The sequence below is a fragment of the Mesocricetus auratus genome, unplaced genomic scaffold, assembly GCF_017639785.1.
Source record: "Mesocricetus auratus isolate SY011 unplaced genomic scaffold, BCM_Maur_2.0 Super-Scaffold_4256, whole genome shotgun sequence".
NCBI classification, from domain to species: Eukaryota; Metazoa; Chordata; class Mammalia; order Rodentia; family Cricetidae; genus Mesocricetus; species Mesocricetus auratus.
In genome coordinates, this window is record NW_024429182.1 from 97,950,858 (window position 1) to 97,974,524 (window position 23,667).

At 47.5% G+C, this 23,667-nt stretch overlaps 1 protein-coding gene across 2 annotated transcripts in view; it reads right to left on the reverse strand.

The window, feature by feature from the left end:
- Nucleotides 1-965: 965 nt before the first annotated feature.
- C2cd3 (C2 domain containing 3 centriole elongation regulator) overlaps nt 966-23,667 on the reverse strand; it is a 99,984-nt gene continuing 77,282 nt past the window's right edge. Inside the window, exons 29-33 of one of the 2 annotated variants that reach the window (XM_040758050.1) lie at nt 22,397-22,558; nt 19,886-20,103; nt 16,396-17,314; nt 13,052-13,163; nt 966-1,726 (exon numbers count right to left, since the gene is read on the reverse strand). In XM_040758050.1, coding sequence (XP_040613984.1) covers nt 1,577-1,726; nt 13,052-13,163; nt 16,396-17,314; nt 19,886-20,103; nt 22,397-22,558 — 1,561 coding nt within the window. In that variant the 3' untranslated portion in view covers nt 966-1,576. Of the gene's footprint in view, nt 1,727-13,051; nt 13,164-16,395; nt 17,315-17,379; nt 17,625-19,885; nt 20,104-22,396; nt 22,559-23,667 lie in introns of those variants that run through there. The other variant, XM_040758053.1, reaches the window with a different exon arrangement.

Sequence of the window (23,667 nt, forward strand, 5' to 3'; positions counted from 1 at the left end):
CTGAGGCTCTACCCCTAAGGCCTGGAACCTGAAGGTTTCCTATTCCCTAAGGGCTGTGGAACTCCAGGTACTGGAAGCTCTATCCTGTCTGAGCGTGAGGCCTGGGGCTGAGGGCAGACTTGGCTGGGGAGGGGGCATGTTTGCTTCCGTGAGACTCAAGGAGCAGAAATAAATATGAAGGCAGGTTGGGCTGAGGGTCCATGGCCCGTAAAGGGAGGCTGACATTTCCTAAGCTTCCATTATGTGCCAAATGCCAGCCAAGTATTTTCAGAAATGTTGCATTTGATCTTCACAGCAACCCTATGAGACCAGGGTCTACAGGTGTCTGTCTTTCAGATGAGGCTAGAGGCACAGACACCACCAGGCTGGACTCTGTTACGGCCCAGAACACCCTTCTGGTTCTTTTGGCAGCTGTCTGCGGCCTTCTCCATTCTCTAGGTTTACCCCAGTACTGGTTTCTTTCAGGAATCCTTCCCTGGATGCAGCAGCCTGGGACTGCCCCTTTCCAGAGCTCCTACTGGCTGCACCCTGCTTTGGTCATGGAGTCCCTTATCTCTGGGCATGTCTTGTATCTGGATGCGCTTTCTAGCTATACAGAGGCAAAGCACTGACTTCCTTGACCTTGCGTTTAACTGTAGGAGGGGCATCACAGTATCAGAGATGTGAAATGAGAAATGATAAGTAAGGTTCACACTTTCACTGTGCTGACAGACTTCAAGGACCGTCAGAGGAAAAGACAAAATCAAGAATGAATAAGCAAAACCCAAAACAACCAAAAGAGGGGACACTGGTGTCCCTCCAATGTGGGCCAATCTGACACTTTGAAGAACTCACAAGTCTCATAGTGACTCTAGTCCCTTGTTTCAGATGTCTGAGGGTTTTCAACCTTTGTCTTTGCCACTAAGACTACAAATGAATTTCAACACCTTTTCCAGTGACCAACCCAGAAAATAGTTGTGCACAAATAAAAAACCAGACTTTTATTAAAGCAAAGGCAAGAACAATGAATTTCAGATCTGAGTAAAAAACAAACATTAAGTTAAAAACATGGTTAGGTTTCAGACAATCAATTACAGTTTAAAGGAGGTGATTCCCCCGTTCTATTGATTAATTCAATAAATCATAAAAATAATTTATATCTATAAAACACCCTCATTCCCAAACAAAGGACCTGGACAGGGCCCTGGGATTTTCTTAGTTCTGCATACGCTTATGGCCCGCTTCAATATTTAGGCAAGAACAGCCTGTCCTGTTCAAGCAGAGGGTGGCTCTGGTCAGCAGGAGGCTGTGCCAAGGACACTGGTTTCTCTGTCAGAGATGCCTCCTTAGGCCCCATGGTCAGAAGGTAGATGCCTGGGCCACGTGGGTGCCGGAGTCCATTTTATTTCCAGCTGTTGCCTCATTACAGAAGGAAGCAAGGCAGGAGCTGGTGGTGCGGACACCCTAGTTTAGTCTTAGCTGAGTAGGTCTAGACAGCCATGGGACAGGGTGGTGGTAGTGGCCTCAGGATGCCGAGGGAGAGAGATATGGTGCCTCCTGCAAGCTGTATAATGCTGAGGGTGGCTGATTCAGTCCCTCAGGCTTCATCAGGCTTCTGGGAATAGTGGGAAGAAAATATCCGTGCAATCCTGCGAGTCTCTTCCTCAGGGAAATTGGGAGGGAGGGAGTAAGGTCTGGAGCGACAAGGCCTCTGGGCGAGAGCTCCCTTGGTGGTTTCACTCTTGTCCTGCAGAGAAAGACATCAGCTAGATTAGCATTGCCAGCTGCTGAGTTTGGCCCCTCATGCTCTGTCCTTGGGCTAACATTGCTGCAGAGGTGCCTGGTCTGCAAACCACCCCACACACCTTGTCCAGTTGAACCCTTGCTACAACATCACAAGGTAGAGACAACTTTCTCCCCACAGTTCAGGTGCAGTTAGTTCAAGGTCATGCAGCTCTTGAGCATAGACTAAGTCACGTGCTCAGATTTGTATAGTAAAGCCACCCTGGGCAAGTCGGCTGAGAGGAAGGTGCCTAGGGAAGACATGGAGGTCAGGTAGCGGAGAGGCAGTGCTGAACGGAGATGGAGGTTGTCACCATGGGCACATGTACTTGGCTTTACAGCACACAGTCTGTCCTATGGGATGATTTTTTTCCTGTCCCCAAATCCACAAGCTTTTCTACACGCTGAGACCATCACACAGCCCCACCTCCCCAGACACCTCCGGGACAACAGCGTGGTGCAGAGCTTGGAGACTGGGGCTACTTTGAATCCTGTAAGCCTGCTGCCAGGAGACAGGTGTACTAGAGAGACTTCAGGATGAGTACACTCAGAAATCCTGTCTTTTCTTTCTAACGCCACACATGTCAAACGGAGGCAGAGATGAACAGAACAGTTTCTGCTTCATAGCACAGAGTTAAACAGGTGGGAGAGACACTACGATCTACCCGAAGCATGAGAACAGCAGCCAGAGAAAGGTAAGAGGAATGGAGTTGGGTATCTTCTCTACTGCTTGGGTGATAGTTTCCCAGCCATGAACAAGGGGACTGGGCAAATAATCAGGACAGTCCCTGCCAGTCCAGAATGCTAAGCACTGAGAGAAGGTTAACAAGCAAGTCCTCAGGCTGTGCTGCTCTGCAGAGCCTGGAAAGCACAGCTCTGTTCTGGGCAGGTCTAGGCTAACAGGGAGGCCATCATTTGTTGGTTTGCAGTCCTTCCTTCCTTCCTTCCTTCCTTCCTTCCTTCCTTCCTTCCTTCCTTCCTTCCTTCCTTCCTTCCTTCCTTCCTTCCAAAATAACACCTCAGGCCAGGGAAGGGCCCAGGGCCAGTGTCTCCATGTAGCTCTCTGCTCCAGACTGGGCACTTCTGAGGCAGAGAACTAGAGGCTTCAACACATGTAACTCCAGGCAGGCCAGTTCAAGATGAGGTCCTGGATTGTGAGACCAGTGAATGGGTAGAATTAGGCCATGATGACCCAGTTTAGACCAGGTAGGGAGGAGACTGCCTCTTGTAGTAAATGCTTTATTCATTCTTTCCAAACCAATGGCTGCTGGAGTACTGTGTATACATCCTTTGGGTTCTCTGCAAGACTTTCAAGCTTCTCTCTGCCCCCTCCCAAGATCCTGGGGTATTTGGTGTTTAATGGGATCCGAGTCCCATTCAATCCTCTGGCTGTAGCTATAGATGGGTCTTCTGGGTCACTAGCTACAGCTTATACTACATTTTCTTTCATGCCCTGCTACAGTGAAAGGGAACTGAGTGGTTAAGTCAGACGGAAAATGGTGAGTTGGGGTCTTATGATGTACTTCTGACTGCAGGGATTGGTCTCTGATCCTTTGTCAGACAATCCTAAACCAGATCTTTGTTAGAAGTTCATTCTCTACTTTGGACTCTACATGGTACTGCTCAGCTCATGAAATGACCATCACAGACATCTGCTGGTGGCTCATCAAGCCTAGAAGCTTAGGACCTACTCCATCCGATCAACTCATGTGGGCAACAGACAGACATGGCTCCTGTCCTTCCAGAGATGATCAGGATAGAAGAGAGGTAAACACTGACCTACCCAGCACTCACAGAGATGAGACCTGGAGCTCGGAAGCATGGAGAAAGGAGCCATTAGTAACAGTAGGGAAAGCCCAGGCGGGCTTCAGTGAGTGTTGGGATCTAAGATGGGTTGAGTTTCAATGGGGTGGGAGAGAGGCCACCCATGAGGAAGGGCATGTACACAGGCCTACAGCTGCTGCTGGGTCCTATCACCCGTGGAGCTGAAGCTAAGGTGGTTGGTTCAGCCAACCTTCCAGCACCCACACCCAGACCCAGCGACCCAGGAGACCTTATCTATATGGCCCAGGCCTTGGCCCCATGTGCAGGGGAGAGGGGTGGAGATACATATATTCACTAGCAACTGTTGACTTTCATAAACATCTTGATTAGTAAGTACCTAAGAATCCTTTATCAGAGTTGTTACTGCAAAACATATAAGCCTCTAGGTGTGGTGGAAGGAAAGTGTCCAGGCAGGGACATCCCAAATGTGCTAGCTATTCCTCTATGCACTGCCTGCCCCGCTGCACAGCAAACAAAGCAGGCACATAGCCGCCTAGCATCCACACTCCCGAGGCGGCAGAAGCCCACATGGGAAGTGGATCATCAAACTTGAGGGGCTGCAGAGTCTTTGGGTCTAGACAGAAGGGCCATATGTGGAGTGGAATCCCTAGGAGGGGACTTAAAAAAGGGAATTGAAAAAAACATAAGCCGGGTGGTGACGGCATACACCTTTAATCCCAGCACTCGGGAGGCAGAGGCAGGCGGATCTTTGTGGGTTGGGAAACCAGCCTGGCCTATAAGAGCTAGTTCCAGGACAGGCTCCAAAGCCACAGAGAAACCCTGTCTCGAAACCACCTCCATCTCTCTAAAAAAAAAAAAAAAAAAAAAAGGAGCGAGAGAAAAACATGAAGATGGAGTTGGAACAGGGTATGATAGGAGGTGAGCTCAGGTGCAGAGAGATTTCTCTGGGCTGACTGTAGGAATGAAGTCCTAGAAAATGGACCCTCAGCACCCGGGAGGCAGAGGCAGGCAGATCTTTTGAGTTTGAGGCCAGCCAAACCACACAGTAAGACCATGTCTCACAACTAATCAATCACCACCACCACCAAAACAAATAGACAAACACACACAACAAATGGTCTGGAGGAAGTCTGACCTATTCCTCTTCAGTCTCAGTGAGCCGATCTGTAACTGTGTGTGTGTGAGAGAGAGAGAGAGAGAGAGAGAGAGAGAGAGAGAGAGAGAGAGAGAGAGAGAGAGAGAGAGAGAGAGAGAGAGAGAGAGAGAGAGAGAGAGAGAGGGGGGAGGGGAGGAAAAGGGAGGGGAGGAAAAGGGAGGGGAGGAAAAGGGAGGGAGAGGGAGATGGAGAAAGAGAGGCGGGGAGGAGAGTGGCTCTCTCTTTGTCCCTCTCCCTCTGATGTGGTCTCTTCAAAAGTGCTATCTGGTCCGCAGTGTGGTCTGATCTCAGTGCAGGGCCCTTATTTACCTCGATGTACCTCACCCAGGTTATGTGCTCGTTTCTCCAACCCTTTCTCAGAAGGGAGGCAGTGGGATGGACAGAGGGGATATTGGTCTGTGGTATAGATGACTCCTCTCACTTGCTCAAGACTGAGACCCTTTCTGTTTGTGGTCTCAATGCCCACTACTAGTGAGCGTAACTGCTTTTTGTTCTCTGGTCTACTGTAAAACTCAGAATTCAGAGCTGCCTGAGGCTCATGCCAGGTACACTGTGCAGAACACAGGGGTCATGCAGGGGGTAGGGCTGACACTGCTTCAGAACACAGGGACCATGCTGGAGCCCGGGTTAACCCTGGCTGCAGAACACAGGGACCATGCCAGAGCCAGGGCTGACCTTGCCTCAGACACCAGAGCAAAACAAAGCTTTTATTTTATATTAGGCAAGAAGTTAAGCCTCACAGGCCCTGAGCAGAACTAGGGTTTGGCACCTCCCCAAAGTATGCTTAGTGCTAGGCTAGGCAAGTGCTCCACCCCCCCCATGCTCCCCAGCCCCAAGTGACCCTCTGGGCTCATGGATGGAACCCTGTTCTTTTCTAGAGCCCCGTTAAGTGATGAGAAACAACGCTGCAGAGAGAAAACTGAAAGCAACAGCTGCCTTGCTCAGCCAGGCTGCCCGGGCGGCTGCCTCAGAGGCTATGAGGGCTTCACACAGCTGCTGCCTTGTTAAACTTTCACCCCCTTGGCTGGCTGCCTTCCTCTGGGGCAGCTCCCACTTTCCTTTCCTAAGGTAGTGACAAGGACTTCCCTGACACTGTAGACAGCAGAGAACTTAGCAGCTACAGCTACAGGTAGGGGGAAGTGGGGACAGACACTCAGACCAGAGTCCCAGCCAACCGAGCTATAGCATGGCTGGCCTGCCCCAGCAACCTCTCCATTCCTGTTAGCACTCTACCCACGGGGCTCTCCTACCCAAGTGCCCCTCTGTGTCTTACCATCTCTGCTACCTCTGTCTCTCGGAGCAGTCATTCCTAACTAGTCTAACCTGAAGGGCTCCTGCTCACACAATCTCCTGGACCTCAGTTTTCACAAGGAAGGGCCCTGGGGAGCCAGACAGACTCCTTAGCCCACTAACCACAGTCCAGACTCCAGAGAGGCATGGGTTAGAGTAACAGTCCTGGCAGAGATCCTGGATCCTGACACACACGAGCCTGCTTGCAGCTCAGGTCTAGACTTGTGACAGCACATGCCAAAGGTCTACAGGCCTTTCTGGGGAGGTATTCATCAACTTGCCGTCTGCGTCAGGGTAGGTACCAGCCAGCTCTGACTTCTTCCCTGCCTCCTGCATATTCTTGGCTGGGTTGCTCTTCTCCTTCCATAAGCTTTAGGTAGCCAACAGCAGAGCCTCCCTGTGACCTTTAGGTCTTTTTTTTTTTCCTTGACTCTGCAGAGGGCTAGGGATTTGGAGGCCCAAAGACATGGGGCAGCAGGTCAAGACCTCTTGCTAAACAAGAGAGGCAGCTCAGCCATAAAGCCTGGGCCACCGTCCGAGACAAGAGGGTCCTAGACTCTGAAGGTTCCCTTGGCCCTGACTCCTTTCTGGTATGATCTGGTATTGTGGACATCTTTGTGCACATCTTTCTGGTGCCACTGGGCTTAGGAGGAGCAACCAAGGGGAGGTGAATTCTTTGGTTCCAGGGAGAACAAGACCTGCAAAGCCTTAGCTTCAGTGACGGGCAGTGATTTTTGTGGAAAGAGTATACTCTTGGTGTGGTCTGTATGCTGGTCAGGCCTCTAACTCAGTCTGAATTGGGTCCAGCCAAATACTGTGGTTCAGGAAACTGTTCTCCAGACTTCTGGGGCTGTCCTGCACCTTCCCAGTGCCCCTCCTGGTCCCAAGCTTTGGATCATGACCCTCTTTCCCAACTCTGCCCCTCTTCACACATGCCAGAGTGGGTAGCTTATAAGAGAAGATATCTGGATGATGATAGTAAAAAGAAGACAGCTAATACTCATGGTACTTCCTGCATTAGGGGCAAAATCTGTTACAGACACACTATATCTGACTGAGTCACTCCACAAGCAACTCTAGGTGGCAGGTTCTGTTACACCCACTTTTCAGATAAAGAAAGCACACAGGAGTCAGGTAACCTGCCCCAGGTTATGTCTATAGGCAGTGGTGAAGCCGAACTTTAAACCGTGGTTGTCTGGATTCAGAAGTCATGTTCCTATACAAAAATCAAGTCAGGGCTGCTTCTCAGACCCGAGAGCCAGCAGCAGATCCCCGCCTGGTGACATCTCAGCTCACCTGCTGGGCTGGGCTTCTCAGTGTCTGCAATGCTGCAGGCTCATTGATGGAGGTGGGCAACTCAAGGCCTCCAGGGTAGGCATCCCTGGCCTTGCCTTCTACTTCCGGCCTCCCACACTCACTGTTCATAGAGAAATGTCTATGGCTAACGAGGCTGTTATGTGAAGTAGGCAGAGGCAGGGTTCGAAGGGAGAAGGCCCAGACCAAAAGAGGGGAAGAAACAGTTTGTAGGCTGAGCAGAGGGGCCAAGGCTCAGAGGGCAGGTTGCTTCTAGCTCTTTAATTCCCGGCCTGCTGACTGCTTTAGCCCAGGCCCCTCCCTCTTAACTCCTCTTGGGCACATACTGTTGGTACCCCCCCCCGCCCCCAGGGAGGGTGATTTCCTAAGGTTTCTTCTCTCTGGGTTGTACAACTCTCAAAGCCTTCTCTTCATCTTTGCTGAATTCTCCCCAAGCCCCCTTAAGGCCCTGCTCTCCACATTTACCCTGTTGGCTAATACAGGCAGATGGCATCTGAGAAAGTCTGTGAGTGGTCAGGAGGCCAGTGCAGAAAAGAAAGTTTGTGAGTGGTCGGGAGGCCAGTGCTTCTGCAAGTACTAGGAGCTCAGGTGAGGGACGTGGATCTGTGGAGCAGGTGCCTGGCCTGCAGATTCCCGACTTTGGTCCTAGGGTGACAAGAAATAACTTAATAGGCAGCTCCTATCTAGATTGGCCCTGGAGAGCTGGCTCTGCCGTAGAGCTGAGCTCCACATGGAAGTGACCAGCAACTCTTCCTGTCTGCCTGTCCTCACACAGCTCTGGCTCTCCTGCTCACTGATGGGAAGTCACCAGATGGCTCTGAACAGAGAAGTCATGTGAGTTATCTTTATCTGTGGGCTCTCTGTGAAGAGAGGTGCTGGGGAGGTCCTGAAGAACTTTGCCCTGGACAACTAAATAAGATGGACCCCCACAAATTAGATGGGTGTGAAGGAGGAAGAGATTTGGGAGTGAAATCTTGAGTTCAGTGTTAGACCTGTTCAACCAGAGCAGGATATTTAGTAGACCGCAAGAATTCGTGCTGACTCCTTGGCCCAGCATATAAACTGGGTGAAGAGACTCTGGCCAGCTCAAGTGTGGCGAGCATGAATCTCCCATTCCCTCTGCCTTGCTAAAAGATTGATAAAACTGAAGTAATCAGAGTGGTGAAGATGCTATTGAGAGGCCTTGCAAGGGCAGACGACAGTCAGAAGAAAACACACACAAATTCCTACTCTTCTTAGCTACCGCTCTTCTCCCCTGGAAGGAAGAAGATGACAGGTTCGGTTCCCATCACCCACATGGTGGCTCATATCACACGTGATTCTGGTTGTAAGGGATTGGATACCCTCTTCTGACATCCATGGGCACCAGGTACTCATGTGGTATACATACATACATGCAGCCAAAACACTCATCTTCAAAAACAAAAATATCCAGGCATTGGTGATGCACACCTTTAATCCCAGCACTTAGGAGGCAGAGACAGGCGGATCTCGTCTACAGAGTGAGTGCCAGGACAGGCTCCAAAGCTACATAGAGAAACCATGTCTCGAAAAACAAAAACAAACAAACAAAAAACAAACCAAAAATAAAAAAAGCTTTCCCTTGTTTTCATGTCACCCCAGCCACTGTCCTATTTCTCTGCTCCAAACTCAGACATTTTATTGTCATTAAAATTTTAATTACACAAGATTTTATGACTTTACCACATACCAATGAATCTATGTAAGTAAATAATGTAGCACAATAAAAATGAACTCTATAAGCCTGCAACCCAGCCTAAGAGGGGCAATATTGTTAGTATTGTTAATGACCAGTATGTCCCCCCACCTCCTCCCCCGCAACTAGAAACACTGTAACTAAACTAATCAGAAGTCAAGACAGAATTTTTTTTTTGAGACAAGGTTTCTTGGTGTAGCCCTAACTGTCCTGGAACTCACTCTAGACCAGGCTGGCCTTGAACTCACAGAGATCTGCCTGTCTCTGACTCCTGAGTGCTAGCATTAAAGGCGTGCGCCACCACTACCCAGCTCTGCCTTATTTTTTTGAGCTTTTCCCTGAGCCTGGAACTTGTTTAGGCTACACTGGTAGGCAGCAAACTCCTCGGATCCTCCTGTCTCCCTCCCCTCCAGTGGGCCCTGCCACACAGTGTTTATGTGGTGCTGGGCTCTGAATTCAAGTCTTCACACTTGTGCAGCTGGCACTCTTCCCACTGAGTCTATTTTTAAGACTTTCAGAAACTCCAAACTTTGAGATGATTATGGTGTCCCTGTCCAAATGGAATTTTCAATTAACTCAATAAAGTCTAAAGTAAACACAAGACGACCTCCAGAAATTATTTCAGTGCTTTTAAAAAATGAATTCGAAAATACACGTCTCTCTGAACTGTTGGCACCTGTAGTATCAGTGTCAAACTATGTACAGAGAAGCTGAAGAATGACAGTATTTACTTGGGACTAAGCAGGAAGCACCGCAATGTGGAACATGTACACCATGAACCAAGGGGACGGGTAGAGGGAAGGGTTAGGTCCAAAGTGGGCTCCCCACAATGGCAGTGTCACTGACAATGTCACAATGACATCAGGGGCTCAGCTCAGGGGACTGGGGCCTGGAAAACAGAAGGATTGCAGAAGATAAACAAAGCCTAAAATCAGCATTCCTCAGGGACTTGCGAAGTGGGTTTCTGTCAGGAAAAGCCTTATGTGCTCCTACACACAACTACTTCAAGGCAACAGGGCATCCAGTTCCCTATTAACACACAGCCTTGTCACACACAGAGTCCTCCACACAGCTCCCAGGCTCTTCTAGACACCAAGCCCTCCTCCTAACTCCTCACTCCTCCACTGTTGTCGCTTACATGCTTCCTCCCTTTGCAAACACTGCTCTTTACAACTGGCAAGGCTCTCCCTGCCTTTGGCCATTCTATTCTCTCTGTCCCCTGAGAGACAGCCTTGGCAGTTTGAATAAACCTTTCTTTTCACCTGTGGAGTGATCCAGTTTGATGGTTTCACTGTACCCTCCCTTAGAGGGAGCTTCTAAAGGCAACAATGAAAACAGTTCTGTCTACAAGGACTACTAACAAAAGGGTGTCCAAGGGCCAATAACAAGGGCAGCACAAGTCCAAGGCTGAGTCAACACTGTTAGCAGATGGCCCCACAGGAGTGCTACCTGTGGAAGGAGGCAGTGCCTGTGCTCAAGGCATTATTTGTGCTAGTTCTTGATACCAGACACACATGCACGAGGTCCCCTTCTTTACGAGTTTCCATTTTATTAACATTGCCAGGACAAGACATGGCAACCCCAGCACACTGCCAGGACAAAACATGGCAACCCCAGCACACCGCCAGGACAAAACATGGCAACCCCAGCACATTGCCAGGACAAGACATGGCAACTCCAGTTTGGTTTTGGAAAGTTTCACACTAATGCCTTAAACACACAGGTGATCTGACCTTCAGCATGAGCAGGCTTCCAGCCAAAACCCATCTCCTGGGGTTTCCTGGTCTGGAACCTTCAGGTGCTGAAACTGGGCAAACTGACCACACTGGTTATCCTAACTGGGACCAGGACTGAAGTCCTAAGGAGAGACGTGGCCCCAAGGTCAGCAAGCAATGGAGTTCTGCTCTGGGCAAGAACAAAACTGAGACCCAGAGAGGTCAAGCCACATGCCCCAGTTACACAAAAGTTTTGCTCCAAGCTGGTGCTCAGTGTCTGCACACAGCCCCCAAAGCCTAGTGCAGATGTTTTGGCCATGTGTGTGAAATGTCAGAACAGGTGCAGGGGAAGGAGAAGAGCCAGAGGAGAAATCAGGACCCCAAGAACCTACAGGCTCCTTGAGGGAACAGCATCTCTGTCCCTGGAGGGGATCTACTAAGATAGACAGGTCCTCAGATTGAGCTATCTGCCAAACGAATAGATGTTCTGGAAACATGCTGGGGAGGTTGGAGAGAGAGGGAGAAGAAAGCCAGTGAGTGGTTCAGACACCTTAATGCTTCTCTTGAGAACTATCAGACAACTGTCTCTTGGCCCGTTAGCTATGACTAAGTATAGAACTCTACCATAGGACTCTCAGGACCAGGCAGAACTGACTCGATCTCCTAACAGCCTCTGGGGAGACATGTGAAATGTTTACATTGTTAACTGCTAAATGAAGTCTATTTAAACCAAGGCAGACGGGCTAGGAAAACATTCCTATGTAGTGGGTGGGGTGGTACACTGTAATTTCAGCACACACACACAAAACAAAAGAAGCAAAGTGTCAATATTTCACTTGGAACGCAGAGGGCAGGGTTTAGAGACACAAACAGACTCACTTGACCCCCCCCCCTCAGAGTTTTCAGCTCTGTGACAGGAGATGCAGTCTTTATTCATTAGTTTCTATGTGTAGACACACTAATGCCATGTAGATGTGGGCAGGAAGCTTAAGCCTCAGTTTCCTCATTAAGTGTTCCTTCAAGTCTCATGTACTAAAGGCTGGCTCCCTAGCTGGTAGCACTGGGAGTTTCAGGAGGTGGCCTGGCTGGAGGTTGATGAGCTTCTGGTGGTTACATTTGGCTGCTGGTCCTCTGTTTACCTGATTCTTGTCTGTCGTGAGGTGGGTAGCTTCTGCCACATCAGTGTGGTCAAGGACTATGGACTGAGACCTCTGAAGTAAGTCTTTCTCCTTTAAGTTGCTTCTGTCTGATAGTCCACCACAGTGTCAACTCTGAAGTACTCATTTACTAGGTGGGGTTAATCATCTGGCTATCCCATCCAGTCCTGGAGTGTTAAAACAGCCTGACTGTAGGGTACTTAGAACAATGTCTAAATCAAGGAAGTATTGAATAGGGGCTATTGCAACAGTGAACAAGCACATTTTGCTTATAACTTATCTATTTCTCTGGAAAAATGTTCTGAAAGCCCTGGGGTGGCTGCTTTGTGTCTGCTACACAGCACCAGTCCCTGCTCCTTTCTCCCCTGTGTTATGTGGCTTTTTTCTTTTTTGTGACAGGGTTTCTCTGTGTAGTTTTGTAGACCAGACTGACCTCAAACTCACAGAGATCCGCCTTCTTCTGCCTCAAGAGTGCTGGGATTAAAGGCAGCACCACCACTGCCAGCTGGCGTTCGTTTTTTTTTTTTTTTTTTTTTTTTCTGTGTATTTGTTTGTAAGTTAGGTCACTTTCTCCCCAGATGGAACCCAAGGAGGAAAAGCAGTCAAGTGGCCCTGGGGACATGGCAACATAGCCTGGGGCAGGGTCACAGGTATGACCAGTTCTTGAACAGCTCCCTCTTTCTTTTTAAAAAGAGATGAGCTCACATAGCCCAGGCTAGAACTCTGGACACTACTGTTTCCACCAATTGCTGGAGTCACAAGCCTCTGACACCATACCTGGCTTGCTTTTTTTTTTTTAATTTTAAGGATTTATGTTACACAAAGACAGACAAGTCATCTATATCTATAGGTTATATATAATAATAATATCAGAATATCATTCCTATTTTTGCTACTTGCAATGAAGACCAGGCACTATGTCAGGGCAGAAAAGTGGAGAACAGGCATCTGTATGCACATCCCAGCTGCCCGACGCTCATGAACAATGAAGTTGTGAGGGTGCTTTGAAAGTAGCAACTAGGGATGCACCTCTTGTTTGTGGTGACCCCTGGAGCACCTTCTCCAGGGAGCTGGCCCAGGGCAGCTCTTCGTGCTGTATGCCTTTAGGGATGAGATGCTGACTGGATAGCAGAGGGAGCCCAGTGGCTGCTCTTACCTGGTCAGTTGTGGCCGGTGGTGGCAAAGCTGGAGAGTGGGAGATCATGCGTAGAGAGGCCTCCAGTTGTTGGGGAGGCAAAAAGAAGTTGGGCACCACAATAGGTTCTGGGCTGCAAGGGTAGTTAAGGGACAAAAATACCTAGAAGCCTACCCTCATGACAGACCAATACCCCAAGTGACCTCAATCACACCATTCATGGTTTCCTCATCTTATTTCTTGTGTCCGTGAATCCTTGGCAGAGTGGTTTCCTCACCGGAAGACCCTGCCCTCTTCTAACATGTGTCCCTCCTCTTTCCCTCCCCTCTCTTTAGTCTCTAATGGGCTCACATCCCAACCTCCTCCAGGACCTTTCCTAATCTTAGCCACAATGTCCCTCCTCCTTCGCTTCTGAAAGCAGTCTGTAACACAGACGAATGCTCAATTATTACAAGATTTTTTCAGATTATTATTTTACGTGTATGGGTGTTTTCTCTGCATATATGCCTGTGTACTACATGCATGCCTGGTGCTCAAGGAGTCTGGAAGAGGGCACCACATTTCCTAAAACTGGAGTTATAGACACTTGTGAGCCAACATATAGGTGCTGTGAAGTGAACTCAGGTCCTCTGGAAGAGCAGCCTGTGATCGTAACTACTGAGTCATCGCTCCAGCCCATGTTTAGTTTCATATGACTTTCAAATATGTTCAATATTCTTCAAGTTTCTCAATGGCAGTTCACTTCAGTTTCCCCAGTACCTGCCTATAGCTTGAAGGGAGAATAGTTGCAAGGGTTGAATACTGGCTGAGGGCCTGCTGTTAAATGTTTAGACATAGGGAGGGTAGAAAGGTGACCCTAGGGCAATGCCTTGACCAGGATGGAGGTGATTGGTATTGGAAGGATCAGGTTACTGGCTGTTCTCTGAACACACACACACACACACACACACACACACACACACACACACACACACACACCAGAATTGGGGGTGGGGAGGCATGGAATAGCTGGTCTGTCCGATCTGCATGTGAGACCTATAAGATGTGGGCTGTTGCTTGGACTTCTCTGTATCCTCATAAGCTGCTGTTGGTAGCACACTGTTCTACAAATCTGTTGAATCACAGCACTGACTCAGATTGCCTTAATTTTGAGGGAGATGAAGGGGACTGCTGTAGTACTGTTTTTCAGGGTTTCTGTTTAAGCAGCTAAGTATGGCTCTGACTTTATTTACCCACCTTTCCATTTTTGTTTTTCTTATGATGGACTGGCGTCTAAGAGGACAGAGACGATGTCATTTTCACAGCCCTATTCCTGTTACCTAGCACAGTAACTGGGGCAGAATAAATGCTCAGTGAGTATCTGCGGAATTGACGGCGTGCACCTACATATACAAGCCTTTGATTTTCCTAGAGAAGTAGGGTGGAACAGATGTCTCAAAGGAAAAGAACCTTTGACCCAGGCTATCTCCAGGACAGGAGGAGGGGCTGGGCCTGTTGCTGGCGGCACTCTCACTACTCTTAGCCACAGTCAGCTGATGTTATGGGGAAGGAGCAGCATTGCTGAGCTGGCAGGTGTTGGCTGGACCTGAACACAGACGCTCTCCTCAGCTTGTCACCTCCAGCTTGCTCAGCAGGTGACTGTCTACTTTAAGGTTCTTTCTCCTTCGTTTATGAACGTGTCCAAGGTTCTTACATTTAGAAGGAGACTGACACTGTGCCCTTCCCACCACCACCATGAATCCCCTTCTAGTTACCACCAGTTGACAATCAGGATTGAGATTACACAGGAATCGTGCTTGACATCATAAACCTGCTACTCTTGCTGCCTTGGTGTGTAGGGAACAGGTGCCCACTGTAGCTGTCCTCTCCACTAGTTCCCCTAGCCACTGAAATAACGGTCTTCTCCCACTCCTGCAAAGTCCTTAAGTTTACATGACCCATCATAGGATCCATCCTCATTTCTGACCATGACATGAAACTACGGCCTCTGCTTGCCTGCCATCTCCCCCGTCCCTCCCAGCTCTCATGAACCCTGTTTCCATGCCACCTGTGGTGCTTTGAAATAAATGACTCCCAAATGGAGTGGCGCTATTAAGGGGTGTGGCCTTGATGGAAGAAGTGTGTCATTGTGGGGGTGGTGTTGAGGTCTCCTATGCTCAAGCTATGCCCAGTGTCATAGTTCACTTCCTGTTGCCTGTAAATCAAGATGTAGAACTCTAAGAAGCTCTTTCTCCAGCACAATGTCTGCCTGTATGCCACCTGCCATGATGGTAACAGACTAAACTTCTGAAACTGTAAGCCACCCCAATTAAATGGTTTCCTTTATAAGAGCTGCCGTGGTCATGGTGTCTCTTCACAGCAAAAGAAACTCTAAGACACCACTCCCGAACTTCACAGCTCTACTCTTTGGCTGTCTTTACGTTTGAGAAATCACTTGATCAGCTGTAATCAACGACTGCATGCATTTCCTCCTGGATGCCCCTCAGGCACTTGTCCAACATGTAAATGTCATTTTCCAAGACTATCTCTATGTGCTCCCCTGTCTAGTAAAGATATTGCCAACTTACAACCTGACACAGAAATACCAGCCACATTTGACATTTTCTTCTTCATCCCCACCTGTGTCTGATCCTGTATCTTCCTTCCTCTCCCAACACTCTATGCTTAGACCAGATGATCTCCACCTCTTGTTGGTACAAGTGTCCTGAGTGGTCTGCTGCTGTTTTCTTGCTTTCTTCTGTTTTGAGACAGTATCTTTCCCAGGTCAGCCTTGAACTCCTGACTGCTCTGCCCCAGCCTCTGACTGCTAGCATAACAGGTGTACCTACCACCCTCCTTTCTGTGGTGCTGGGGATAGAACTCAAGGCTAGGCAAGTGCTCTACCAAGGGACTATAGCCCTAGCTCCAGCCTCCCTTTTATTTCAACTGAGGGCCAGAGCCTTGCCTTCAGGTAGGCAACTGTACAGTGTGCAAACTGGAGAAGTCAGACAAAAAAGTTTCCTGTGAATATGCTACCAACACCCAAGCCCCATTCATACCCCTTATACCTGAAGGGGCTGCTATCAAAGGTAGATTTTTTTTTTTCTTTTTTGGACAAGGTCTTGCTCTGTGACCTAGACTGACCTAGAGCTCCCAATTCTACCACAGCCCTCTCATCCCCCAAGTATAGGCATGGGCCACCAAGCCTGGCTTCAGTGGTGCACATAACACTAACCACGCAGGTAAACCTTCCCATGCCCTATGCCTTCCAGTGCATTCCACGAGGGCCAATGGTCACACTCATTCTCTGTTGGCCTGAAACAAGCATCCCCAGTGCTCAGGATGGATAGCTTAAATACCCACTTGTGGGAAACAGCAAAGGATACAGAAGGAGGCTCTGCCTTGTGAACACCCCTGGTCCAGTTGTTACCTGCTTCTGCCTCACAGAAGGTGAGTCCATGGGTGGCTCCTTGAGGTTTTCCCTTTTGCTTTGGGAGGGCAGGTGTAGAGGAAACTTCTCAGAGCTCTCAGAAGAGTCACTGAACTCACTGGAGAAAGCTTCCCTCTCAGCCAGGATCTCCGGCATGGGCCTCCTGTCCTGCTTTATCTGCAGTGAGCCCCGTGCAACAGAATCATTGCTCTCTTGGGCTCCTGAGACTGTTAGGCCTGGGACGAGCTGAGGCTGGGCTGAGGCAGACTCTTCAGTCTTAGTCTTACAGGCTCCACCCTCACAAGCAATGCTGTGGCTAGGGGAGCCTTGTCCAGCCTGGGGGCTGACTGGCTTTTGTGGACTGGACATCAAGCTACTTCTGACCTTAAACTCCTCTGTGGGGAAAGGTCTGGGAGGACAGGAGGAGCCTTCTCTTTGTACCTCATTGGGCTGAGGGCTGCTGACCTCACTCACGTCTGACGTGAAACTGGACCAGGGGCTAGTTTTGTCTGTCACTGTGGTAATTTCATTTAGGGTCCTGGGCTCAATAATGTCTTCTTCATAGTCTTCGTCACTGAGGTCTGGGTTCACTTCAGTGTCATCACTGCTCTGCACTCTCGCGATGGGTACTGTATGCTCCACTGACTCACGGAGCACTCCTCCTCCCCCCTCGGACATCTCTTCAAGAACAGAGGCAGGCAGGGAATTTGTGCTTGCCTCTCCAGCTACTGACAGTGGCTCCTCTGGAGTGGCGCTTCGTCCTTGCAGGGCCTCGGTGTCCTGGGCCTCTGGGAGGGTGGTGACTGCTCTGCTTCTACTCCTGGCTTGGTGAGAAGCCAAAGCTGCTTGTGAGTCTCTGGTGATAGTCTGCAGATCTGAATAGCAACAGATACCACTCTTACTACATGCAGGGCTACAGACCACGCGGTCCCAAGGCTGGCCTCTAGCTTTCCAAGCATCCTTGAGATTGGACTTTAAAGCAAACCTCACAACAGTTAATTCACCCAGGAGTCAGTGAAACTATAGTCATAGCAGTACAATCTCTAGTACTTTATTCTAACATTAGAGGCTGAAATCTAATCTATTTGTAGTTGTGGAGACACCTGTGAAGTGCTCATGCTCAGATCTCTCGGGAGCTGAGGTCCTGACGGGCATGCTCATGCTTCCATTTACTTCAGTAATCACCTATATTAAAACCAAAACGAGAATCCACTCATTTACCTATTCAATGACAGTTATTAAAACTAGCTATTTTACTTGGAAGATAAAAGCAAGAAATCTTATCAATGCACAACAAAAGAAAAGAATAGAGGCAACAGGGCACTGGAAAGAACACGGCTTTGGGTCCAGTCTCTACAGTTAAGTTTGTGGTGATGAGCACACTGTCCCCACTGAGCCTGTTTTTCATTCAAATGTGACCAACACCAGCCACTTCACAGGCTTGATAATCTATGAGAGAAACAGGCATACCCTGCAATGTGCATGGACAGGCACTTAATAAGGAGAAAGTACTAGTCAAATCAAATTATTTTTGGATAAAATGAGGGCAGAGAAACTAATAAATAAGGTGGCATAATGGTACATGCCTTTGGTTTTAGCTCTTCTGAAAGCTAAGGCAAGAGGATTGCTTTAGTATAGGAGTTTTGAACCATCCTGAGCAACATAGCAAGATCTCATCTCAAGGAATAGAAAAAGATCAAAGATAGTAAATGACATGTTTGCATGACTCTTTTAGAGAAAAAGTCAGGAACTAGTGGTAGATTTGACTTCCAGGGCTAAGGGCTCTATCTGCTTATTGCTAGAGGGTAACTAATAGGAGGGGCTTGCTTAGTATGGTCATAGTGTTCAGGCATCAGAAGAGTTTGTCTATGTATGAGTGTACCTGTAAACAGAGTGGCCCTGGTCTTTTTGTCCTAATTATTGCCTTGGAGCAATTCTGTTTTTATAAATCAGTTTATCTTCCAGTGCCTATTACATCTCCTTCAGGAAGCCTACCTAGACACACCAGCTAGAAGGCTCTACTCTAGCCATGTTCCATAAGGAAACACATGAGAACACACTACAGTATAAAGCTGTTTCCCACATCAGCTTGTGAGCGTCTTGGGGCTCATCACACAGATGCAGAATGAATGAGACCACATCTGTGACTCACTCATATCCACTAGTCTAGCAGCCTCTTAGAAAAGTGTACAGAAGCATGATGCACAGAGTAAGCTTTGTTACTTCTGAACTGTTTCCCGATGTAGAGAATCAGCTATCTTTGAATCCATACTGTCTGTGAAAAAAAAAGCTATTATTCTGTTTGCCAAGAACTCCCTTTTCTTTTTCCCCTTTTCTGTATGAGGTACTGTGACAGAGCCTAGGGGTTTGCACATATTTGGTCCCTGGGTTGCATCCTTATTTTCTTTCTGAGTAAGCATTAAGCTTCCAAATTTGACTTCAAAGCCAGCTTTAATCCTGTTCTTTTACTACATCCCTGTAAGGGGATTCCTCTATCTGTAGCCACTTGCATCCTGACAAAGTCTCTCTTGTTTTGTCTTAACACTTTTTTCCTTGGGAGAAGCTTCTTTGGCTCATGACAGAGTGTAAGTTTATGATGGCAGAGATAACTGTCTGCTCTGTCTAATGATGATGGATGTCCACTACAGAGAATACAGAGTGTTGTTCAAGACATGTAGATTTTACTTTTATACACAGAGTGTCTTTCAGGCCAATGAAGACTTATACTCACCTCTACCTCTCAATACTAATATGAAGACAAAATAAGAATTGCTCTAAGGGACTTTTTTGGAATGGTAAACTATAGACCCATACAGGTCTTCTACAGTGATTTTTTTTAAATGTGCAGACTTGTTCTGGGTATGTGGGTGCATGTCTGTAATCCAACACTTGGAAAGACAATGCAGGAAGATTACTGTGAATCTGAGGCCAGCCTGAACTACACAGTAAGACTCTGCCCCCAAGTCAGCTAACCAATCGACAACAACAACAAAAAACACAAACAACAACAACAAAAAATCCTTGCATACTTCTAGACTCTAGGAATTAGAATTTTAACATGTTTGTAGCTAAGTTTCCCCCTGAAAAAGTGGTGCAGGCAAGTTCAAGAACAGTTAGGAAGCCATCACCTAAACTATGCCTGTTATTTTTGGTTAGGGGAATGAAAGCTCAAGAAAGGAAAGAGCATGCCCAGTGTCAATAGCAAGTCGATGCCAGAAACCAAGCACCTGGGTCTCTTGCCTCTCAGCCTAATGCTCTTTCCATGGTCTCTCGCTCCTGTCCACACCACTGTCCTTTCCTTCCAAAGGAAGATGGCAAAGGAAGAAAAAGGATGTGAAAACTGTTGTTTACATTATGATGGAGGTCTATCTGAGGACAGACACTCAGGTGGCCCCGACTTGGCACCTAGTAATCAAAGCTGCAGCAGAGACAGCTCTGAGCCATACCTGAGATCAGGGAGCTGACTTGCATCACCAGGTTACTGGATTTCTCCAGGATGCACTGGTCCTCAGGGTCTTGGCTGTTGGTTCCTGGGCCCACACAGTCCCTTTGGCTCTCCAGGCTCTTTGAGATAGGAGAGCTGTGAGAGCTGAAGGGCAGGAAAGGCTTGCTGAGCTTCTGAGTGAAATACTTCTGGATCTCATCCAGCTCACTCAGATTCTTCCTGGGGAGAAGAGGAGGGTGACAAAGAGATCATTCACAGTGATTACAAGAAAACTTCACATGACATGAGGCAGGACTTTAATAGTGCTCACTTGGCTTAGCACTATAGAACCTACTACCCACCTACTACCCTCTTCAACCAATCCTTTACCCCTCACCTTCCTATTGCTAGACACAACTTTGTCCCCCATCTCCTCTGCCTGACTAATAATGTTTTCTCTTCTGCTATCTAGCAAAAGAAATTGCAACTTTCCTATAAGGAACCATTCTTTTTGCTAGCTTGTTTTGTTTCTTTGAGACAGGTCTTTGTATATAGCTGGTCTGGAACTTGCTATAGCCTTGTCTCAGCTGAGATTACAAGCAACATTCTTGGCCTTCATTGTGGCAGTCCCCACTTGCCTTACTCCAGTTACCTCTCAGTCATTCCTGAGCCTCAGCTAGCCAGCCTTCCTTGACTCTCCAGGTTGGCTTCGGGACTCCATCCCAGTTTTCCCTGTATTTCTCATTCACTGCTCCTTCTGATTCCGTATCCACTTTCCCTTATGCACTGCGACTCAGTGACTATTCCATACATCTACCATACCCATCCAGCATAGAGCTTGGCAAATGACTACTGAATGAGTAAGTTAACATGGATGAGTGACCAAAACTAATCCTGTTTTCATTCTCATCCCTCTCCAATGAAGAATCCCATCACCCTCACTAGCATAGGAGTTTATGCTTTCAAATATACTACTTTGGTAATTCTCAGCCAACCAAATCAATAGTTTCAGGTTCAGAGGATGTAGGTGATTCATCTAGGGTAAGAAGTAGTATGTAGCTTTTCAGATTCTGGGACACCAAGTCTTAGGCTTTTCTCTAAGACACTAGATGGGTTCTGTCCCACTGGTCCATTTCTTCCCACACTTCTTCAAACTATGAAACCTGAGATCAAGCTGCTGTCTGCTTTGTCTCTTCACTCATCTTTTAAGGTTGCTGCTCATGACTTTCTGAAATCTACCATCTGAAATCACTGGGTCTCCTGTCTCCTAGATTCCTCCACTCTCAGCTTGCATGGCCTTTGTTATGTCTTGTCATTTTCTCATTGTTTGATATTTCATTGATTTTCTCTATTTAGGCCATGAGTATCTGGGACCAGAGAGTCTAGGAAGCATGTCTGCTGCCCTGAATATGCCGGGGGTGGGGATGGAGGGTGGGAGGGGTGGGGAGGTGGGGATTCCCATAACCCAGACTGAGTCAAACCCAAGTGAAAGGAGACACAAACTCATCATGGTTCTATGACTAGAGAATTTGGTCTACCAAATGGTGGAGGTGTCACCAAGTCATTTAGATGTTTACATTGAACAGATAAATGCCTGCCTGCAGTAGGAAAATGCAGGCAAGAGTACACTCGGTAGAGCATTAGGAAATCTGCAACCCCAGTGGCTCCCTCAGTATCAGCGGTTCTGGCACAGAATCAGGGCACACACACTTGCAGGCACCATACCACACCTTCTCACCAATGACACAGGTCTATCAGTTCTTGCTCTACAGGTCACACATGGGCCAAGGCCCCCATGAGCTAACTCCTAAAGAATTGCCCTGCAACTTGCACTAGCACGCACATTTATTGGCCTCTTCTTTCAAAGACCACATGCGCTGTTTTAACTCTTTCCACATCTACCTTTCTGGATTACTCAGTCCCTTGTTTGTTCTTGGACAGGAAACCACAGCCCTCACCATCCTGCATTATAGTTATCTGGTCATGGCTCGCTCCTGTACTGAGGCAGGCAGGGCTAGAGGTCAAACCTACTTAACTGTGAAATCAAGTCCTTTCCACTGTACCAGATCTCTCACTTCATTCCCACTGGGCCGATCTTGCTGATACAGTCTGCTTCAATTCTCACAGTGATTCTTTGCTATCTAGACCAACACACTCGCAGGGAAGTGTGGACAGGATAGATAACTAGAATAAGGATGTGGCTGTGAAGATAAATGCCATGGACAGGATGGGGCTTGTAAGTTGTAAAGATGTGAAGCTTTTCAGATCTGAGAGTGGCTGTCAGTATTTTCTGGTGAAAAAGGTAAAGTTCCTGGATTTACTAAGTCTTTTGAAGGAATACAGGGCTCTAACTGACAGATTCATCTGTGAGAAAGTCTACAAGGCTCCCAGGTCCAACTCAACACTAATGTGTATGAGATCACTCCACAGAACCTTCCAGAGAAGGGACAATTAATGGAAATGTCACACTCCACGATGCACCTGTGCTCCACACACAACGGCTCCCTGTGCTGCTTCTCCTGGCAGCCCTCACCTGAGAGAAGTCAGAATGGAGGTGTGGGAGGACAAAGGCACTGTGGCCCATTTCTCGTCACTTGCCAAGACCGCCTCCCCATGCTGCAGGGATTCGTGAAATCGCCGGATGTTCTGCACATGCTCTTCATGGCGTGCTGCCTGGCTTCTTATGGTGTCATTTCTGTGGGGAATGGGGAGTCAAGTAAATTCCTGAACAAGCAGAGAACTCCTAGTTTGACAATTGAGTCTTTTTGTTTTTTGTTTTTTTTGAAATGACACTGTAGACCTGTCCCCACCACTGTAACCATTTCTGGCTTGCTTAGCTCTTGCTTGGATCACAAATGTTTCCTAAATAAACTTGCTTTTGGTCTTACCCACTCCACTTCCTTCTATTCTCCACATTAGAACCTGAGTGATTTCTCTAAAATACAGATCTGAAATAAAAGCAACAACATACACAGAGCCATTATTATGATGACAATCACTACAAGGGTTCATCAGGGATTAGTCTATTCACCATTACCATCCCTTTCTAGCTCTGCCTCTTTTAAACAGCAGAACAAATCTTTTAATTTCATGGGATTCAAGAATGTGACCACAACAACCTTCCTTCTCTTTTAGTAAGGCAGCCTGAGATGTAGTTCATACAGTATTCAGTTAATCCAATTAAAATACACAGTCTAGTGATTTTTAGTGTATTCAGTTATCTACTTTTCAAAAATCAGTTTTAGAATATCTTATCACCTCCCAAAAATAAATTCCACATCCATTAGCAATCATTTTCATTTTTTCCTGAAACCCTGAAGCTGAGGTAACTACTCATTTTTCTTCTGTTATTATCATTTGTCTATTCATACAAATGGGATCATATACAAGTCTTTCTTATGTCATAAGATATGATATCTATTGAGATATAATACAAATTTGTCAGTTTTTTTTGTTTTTGTTTTGTTTTTACGAGACAGGGTTTCTCTGTATTGTTTCGGAGGCTATCGGTCCAGCCTGGCCTCGAACTCACAGAGATCCGCCTGCCTCTGCCTCCCGAGTGCTGGGATTAAAGGCGTGCGCCACCACCGCCTGGTGTCAGTATTTTTTTTAAATTAAAATTTCCATTTGTATTCAGGATTTTTAAAAAGTATTATTTATTTGTTTATTTGTGTGTGTGCACATGCATGCTTGAGTACAGAGTGTGCCTGATCCTTGGGGCTGGAGTTAAAGGCGGCTGTGAGCTGCCTGCTGTGAATGTGGGAACTGATCTCAGGTCCTCTGGAAGAGCAACACTTTATTGCT